Genomic DNA, 7,105 nt, shown 5'->3' with positions numbered 1-7,105 from the left:
CAGATGTTGCTAGGCAACAGGCACTGCACTCCCTGTCATGGACCTATTGTACAAAGGAACAGTAACTTTCTGGCTTTCAGCAAAGGGGAAGCAAAATGTTAAAAGTAAAAGCAAAGACTACCTTGCTGCCTTTTAACTGTTTAAAAGCCAACACTACTCTTAAAGAGATTGACATTGACAGACCCCAATACTTGCTTGCAGGGAAGAGTACCCATAAAAGGAATAATAACTTCAGACACCAGCTTCACACATCCTCCATTAACAGAGGCAAGGAGAATGACTGGGGGATATGGGTAATGTAGTTAAACTTAACAGCTTGGCTGGGGTGCTCTTTGCCTCCTCCTGCTGGCCAGGAGTTGAATATACCACTAGTAATTGGAATGACGTTGTCGACTCCATGTCTTAGAAAAGGACTTATCCTCCATGGTGTCTGTGGAGCAAACAGCACCTCTAGGTCTGACAGCAAGCTGGGACAAAAAGGAAAGCAGCTTAAGCTACACCGGAGGCGGCTGGGGAAGCTTCCCTGTGACATCCAGAAGCCAACTTTCACCACAACGTTTACTAAGGATTATATGGTTACTCTGAGAACCCCAGTGCCGCCTTGAAGAGAAACTACCCATTAAAAGGACTAGATTCACTTTCTTCAGCACGTTCTCTGCCTACCTCCTTTACTAGACAAAGGCAAATAATTACTGGGGGACTAGGGGGAAGTAATAGGGATACTTAAAGCTTTTGCTGGGGTGTCTGTCTCCTTGTGGGCAGGTGGTGTACTTTCCCAACAATTAAAGATTTCATACTCTCTCCCTGCCTTCAGAAAGCTAGATTTTATAAGATTCACTATAAGACAGATTTTATGTCCTGGCTGAATTTAATTATGCAGGAGATAACCACGAGTTGAATCATGCATTGTAGCTTAATTTCTTTGGTTAATTTGTTGTAATTGGCTGTTTTAGTTACACCAGTATACCTTGCAATTAATTTCCCCCCAAAAAAGGTATTCAACTACAGATACAAAGGAGTAAGATTTAAACAGTTTATTTAAAACGTTTTAAATGCAAGAGCTCTTTCGATACAGTAGCATACAGAGCAGTAGTTAACTTGAACACTTTTGCTTGTGAATACTAGGTTGTAGCTTTAAAACTAATACTGACCAAAGCAGGCTGCATTGTACACAAAAAATGCAACACAGGAAGTGCATGAATTCATGTTCTAGAACACAAATGGAATACAAATATTTAAAGAGGACAAGTGATTAGGTTTAATGCATCACTTCTAATCCTTTTTGATTTTCCATATTTTAAATGAAAATCAGAAAGCTCGAGTTCTGTTTATTTTTAATTACACACATTGGAATGCATTAAATCAATCACGCATGTTCCTTTAAAATCAGTTATTGCATTAACTATACAGTATGCAAAGTGTAAAATGAACTGTCTTAAGATATACTTCAAAAATGCAATAGCACCACTCAAGATGCACAAAAGTGTAGTAAAGCAAAATTTTTCATTTCCCATTTGTAACAAAGGTAGGACTGTTAAACAAAAATTTGAACTAGTTATTTGTAACCGTAAACAAATTAAGTTACACTTCTATGACCATTCAAATTGTCATACGAATGCAAGTCATGTGATCTGTAATTTTGGGTTTGCCTTGTTTGATGGAAATTCTATGAATGCCTTATTCAAAATTTTCAATGCCACATTAACAAAATGATCCACGGAAATAAAAAAGTTTCAGTCTTTATTCAGTTTATTTTTAAACACTCACTTTTAAGGATCACCTTGACTTAATCATAACCCATTAACTTGCTGTGAATAATGCAGCTTTGCAGTAAGACATGTCAACAATTCAAAGAACTCAGAATACAACATACTAATCAATTTACATAAGGAATAGATAACTGCAGTACAATAGTTTGCATATGTGTTTAACTGGACAGAATCTACATCAAAAGCAAGCATGTCCCAGCAAAATTTTACTTTTTAAAATCTCAAGTGATTAAGTTTTCCTTCGTGAAAATGACCAAATGAAAAATAGCTCCCAAACATTTAGTTATGTGCATTTGAAAAATGCAAACTGTATTTTAAATAGTTCTTGGGGAAAAATACTTCTGAAATTTGATACACAACTGCTATGAGAACAGTTTATATAAAAGCTCACATGGCACAATAGAAACAAAATCCTTGTCAATATGTTTGAGGACCAAATGCCAAACTAGCCCACAATCACCACACACGATTGACAGGTTACCAATAGGCATATAACTACAGAAAGTAATTTGTTAGTAATTAATGCTTTGGTAAACTACAAAATGAATACGTGATGTGCTGCATTTAAAAAGTGATAGAAATTCTGAAGCACACCAAAAGTGTTATTTGCAACTGTTGTGCTATAAAATACATTACCTAGGTTGTTTTAATTAAGCCTGCAATGCTATTACTTTATATTAGTTTCACAAAAACAAGTAACTGCTGCATGTAGTTTTGTTTTTTTAATTTACTTTCCATTCAAAAAGGTAGTATTTATATAGACACCACCATTTCTCATTTCACTTTTTTTTTTTTAACAGAAAAAGGCTATAATTCACTGATAGGAAAAACAAAGATTGTGCCATGAGAATGGATTTAACATTTTATTGTCACCCAGACTATCATTGAACAAGCTATAAAAAATTTGAAAGTTTTAATAACAAACTTCTACATCAAACTGCATATTTGCATTAGCAGAATTAAAAGAAAAAAAAAACGACATTTTGCAGAAAAATAACAGGTTTCTTTCAACATAAAAAACCCCTTCACAAATCTTTACATCTTCTACATCTTCAGTCAGTCCTTTTTTTGATTTTTTGCCATCTTTCCAAGGATTTTCTAAAGAGAAAAAAAAAAAGTTTTTAAAAAGGTACGTGCGCTCTAGACACACAAAATCAGCAATTGCACAAAGTAGCAGGTTAACCCCCCCCCCTCCTGTAGGCTAGTTTTCTAAACTAGTTTTTCAAACATACCTTGAGTTTCTGATAGTGAGATAAAGTGCTACAGTGCGTAACCTTAGCAACCTCTTCATTTGTGTAGAAAAGTGAGCACAGTCTGCAGTAATAGCCATTCTTTGGAATCACATATTCAACACCTAAAAATATATGAAATGCATGCATGAATACCAGTCACTACCAAGTTTCGATGCAGTTTAATTATGTCCTAATCTATAATGAATTAGTCAATTTGTCATGCGTGGTCAGGAAAAATAACATGTGGTCAACACAAAAAAAAAAAAAATGCACACAACAGATCTTACCAACAGGATTATTAGGCTGATACGGCCCAATTACATAATCTTTAGGCCCTGATGTCTTGGTGGCATTTTCACCGGTCTCAGACTCTACACATTCAGGATTAACTTTTTGCTTTTCATCTTGTTCCTTCACCACTGTAGCTTCATTTTCATGTTCAGGCTCATCAACACTTGTGCTTGCCATCATCATTTCAACAGAACTGACAACTTTAATGCCCTTGTTCACCAAGCCAGATTTAACCTTTTGACCATCAGGGTCTTCTTCATCTCCAACTTCATCCAAGGTAACAAAGTCTTCTATATTACCAGGAAACTCATGTGAACCCTAAAAAGAACAGAGCTGTTTTATCAAACTTAAATAAATTTCTCTCAACTCCAGGAGGTTTTTTAATAGGTAGTAAATACATTTTTTTTTTTAAAGCCTTTTTTAAAAAAAAAGTGAGTGAACCCAAAGCTAAGGCATTGTGTGGCATGCCATTAATCACTTCTGGCAACTGGATAGTTTAAGCCAATAAACAGGGAATGCAATATCTAGGTATTCGACAAACTGGCTGACTTACAATTCATCAGAAAAAAAAGGTTTGTATTAAAGGGGCAGCAGTTACAAACTAATGTTATATAATTCTGCACATAGTGCAGAATTATATAACCTTAGCTTACTGGCAGCTTTATAAATTAAAATGCAAAGAAATTACTGTATATGTAAAAGCTTTTTATTTTACCAGAACACCGCTCTTTGCTTTGAGCAGGTCTGGTTTTTCCCCACAGTGCATCCAGCAAGACTGTAGTCAGTGTGCCCGGTCGTGCCATTAAAATGAATGTAGCTCGCACCCACTCTGGTCTAGTAGCAGGAGCGAGCTACATTCATTTTAATGGTGCGACCGGGCACACTGACTAGACCGTGTTGCCAGATGCGCTGTTGAAAAACTAGACCCGCTCAGTAGAGCAAATCGCGGCGTTCTGGTAAAAGGAGCTTTTACATTATTTCTTTGCAATAATTTAATGTATAAAGCTGCCGGTAAGATAATGTTTGTAACTTTACTGCCCCTTTAAAAAAAGGAATCTTTAAACAAAGAGAAATTGGGTATCATCCATTTAATTTTAACTTGACAACATACTTATTTAGCAAAATACACTTTTTGTAGTTTACCTTTTTCAGCTTGTCTTGTTTTCCTTTTACTGATGTACTGACTTCCTTTGTAGTTTTATCTGCATCCGTTTCCATTGAAGTCAGGTCACTTAAGTCCTGCTGATCAGTTTCATCACCAACAGAACTACTAGTCTCCATGAGAGCGGCCGCTTCCTCCTCCTCTTCTTCCTCCTCCCCTATAAGCTCGCTCTCATTCTCCAACAAAATGGCAACAACAGAGTCTTTCTGATCATCTTGCTCCCCTGACTTTTTCTGAGAGGACTCCTCATTTGTTGAAGTCTTGTCTTTGGAAGAACCTTTGCTTTCACCATTGCTACCTTCTACTTTAGCAGATTTCTTATCACTTGCACCATCTTTGCGATCTGGAGAATGTGCTCTTTTTCTAATTTAAAAAAATGAAAAAAAAAAAATGTGGTAAACTGATAAGACTTAAATTTAGAGAGTCATGAAACTCAAATTATTTCTCACAATTCAGAAACCTCTTTCTAATTTATTTCTATCAGCACATGTTTTTATCATTCTCTTGGTATCCTTTGTTGAATGCAGGAACCCAAGCTTAGGAGCGAGCACTGAATGGCCAGAAGTATGCCCCAGACACTTAGGAATCTCATTAACAAATACCATGGGAATAAGGCAAATTTGATAAAAGTTGGAAATTTAAAAAATTGTATGCTCTGAGTCACAAAAGTGTTTCAAATCCCTTTAATTGTTTTTCCTGTACCCTTATGCTTACCTGTTCTTTTCTTTCTGAAGTTGTTCAGCTACCTTATTTGGAAACTAAAAGAAAAAAAAAAATAGTATAAGAAGCTTTCAAGCTATAAAAATGGTAACATGCAGGCTGGTGCTTAATCTTATTTTGAGATACAAAGGTGGGTATGATCTACAAAGAGGAAGTGTCAGGTTCTATTATTTTGCTGGTCCAGCAAGAGGTATTACTTTAACAAAAACCAAAACATGCAAATGTAATTGAAGGATAAAACACAGGATTATCTAACATAAAGTTTGAGTAAAACTGAAATACTTACTCTCAGAGCAAGCCTTTTGTATTTTTCAGAAAGGTCGACCTTCAGTGCCTTCCCCTGGAAATAGAGAGTTTTCTTCGAACAAAGGTCAACCATTGCCCTGGCATCATCTGCTTTTTCCATTTCGATAAAGGCCTAGAAAACAATTTGTCAAAGTTTAATAGGTTAAACTATTACAATTTTAAACATGGTGCCGATTTAGACTTTACCAAGCCCAAACATTTATGTATAATGATGTAGACTCCTGCATGCTATTGTTTGTATAATGGGTCTTTTCATATGCGAGGGGGAGGGTGTGCCCCTGCTCCCCCAGACCAAACTCAACAGTGCTAAATAGGGAGCTTTTAAGTACATTTTCAAAAAGGTTTTTTACTGGATTTTTATATATGTATCTGTGCTTCTTTATAGTAGTGTCTATTACATGCAGTTATATGAAAATTGATGTATACCGTCTCTTTAAACCCATTTTCTATCCAAAACACGCTTTTGAAATTTAGAAAGCATATCATAGCATTTAAATTATGTCCATCAGGGGCTTTCAAAGTGCGAGGAGGGCCTCCCCAGGGGGCGCTAGAGCATATAAGGGGAGTTGTGGGAGCAGTGACACTGCACTATCCTATGGAAACCAAACTGTTTTTTAAGAGCCAACACCACTTGTAATTTTGTAGTAGAAGGCAAAGGGTGGGATTTAGGTGGAAGGCAAAACAAAAATGTCTTTAATATGGGGGAGGGGTGCTTCGGTCTTGTACATTTCTTCAGAGGGTAAGGCTTGTCTTTATGAAAAGGCTATAAAAATTTATAAACAGTAAGTTCTAAAATAATTCCTGTAGCCAATATTAAAGCAAGTGTCTACTTCAAATCAAAAGTAGGATATAAAAAACAAACAAAAAAAAACTAACCATGTTCTTCATTCTCATCAAAATATATGTTTTAACTTTTCCGTATGCCTCAGCAAGTTTGATAACTGATCCATCAGAATAACCAGAATGGGGTAGGTTGCTCAAATGTATCACTTTCCCAGCATCTTGTTTTGGTTCAAATTTTGGATCAAATTTTGGATCAGGCTTCACGGTTGGTTTCTGCAATAAGATGAATAAAATATGGTTGTATCAAAGCTAGGTAATTCTTAATTTCCTGCTTTTCTTACAAATTTACATCTGCAAAGCAATTATTTTTCAAACAAGCCAAAGAGAATGCTGCAGCTTGTCTGACACTGCTAACTACTGTATAGTAATTCCTTAGATCAAAAAAGCTCATTTATATCAAACATGATTGAACACATCACTAATAACTTGTTACAAGTCAACTCAATTTTTTAAGACCAGAAATTTAACTTGTCTGGGGCTAGCGAAAATTTCCAGCACTGCAATCATATATTGTGTATTATATGTGCACATATTTATATAGCAATATACAAACACGATGTCCCTACCTTAATTCTTTTATATTTTTGAGACAAATGAACTCTAACTGGTTTTCCAAATACTAGTGCAGGATGCGACATGTAGAAATCCACAACAGTCACAGCCTCCTCCCAAGTAGCCATTTCAATGAATGCCTGTAAAAAGAAACAGCTTTTGATAAACAAAAATTTGTTAACACATATGCACAGTTATTATGCAATGATTCAATAAAGATATTAAGCTGT

General features: G+C 35.7%; 1 protein-coding gene across 1 annotated transcript in view; it reads right to left on the bottom strand.

Moving 5' to 3' along the window:
• Nucleotides 1-1,019: 1,019 nt before the first annotated feature.
• The window catches only part of MATR3 (matrin 3), a 28,023-nt gene continuing 21,937 nt past the window's right edge, over nucleotides 1,020-7,105 (bottom strand). The window contains exons 8-15 of the mRNA XM_053718543.1: nucleotides 6,890-7,015; nucleotides 6,357-6,536; nucleotides 5,461-5,592; nucleotides 5,169-5,212; nucleotides 4,436-4,817; nucleotides 3,289-3,610; nucleotides 3,002-3,123; nucleotides 1,020-2,867 (exon numbers count right to left, since the gene is read on the bottom strand). Coding sequence (XP_053574518.1) covers nucleotides 2,826-2,867; nucleotides 3,002-3,123; nucleotides 3,289-3,610; nucleotides 4,436-4,817; nucleotides 5,169-5,212; nucleotides 5,461-5,592; nucleotides 6,357-6,536; nucleotides 6,890-7,015 — 1,350 coding nt within the window. The 3' untranslated portion in view covers nucleotides 1,020-2,825. The remainder of the gene's footprint in view (nucleotides 2,868-3,001; nucleotides 3,124-3,288; nucleotides 3,611-4,435; nucleotides 4,818-5,168; nucleotides 5,213-5,460; nucleotides 5,593-6,356; nucleotides 6,537-6,889; nucleotides 7,016-7,105) is intronic.

This window comes from Bombina bombina, chromosome 6, assembly GCF_027579735.1.
Source record: "Bombina bombina isolate aBomBom1 chromosome 6, aBomBom1.pri, whole genome shotgun sequence".
Classification (NCBI taxonomy): domain Eukaryota; kingdom Metazoa; phylum Chordata; class Amphibia; order Anura; family Bombinatoridae; genus Bombina; species Bombina bombina.
This window is presented reverse-complemented; position numbering and strand designations above follow the sequence as displayed.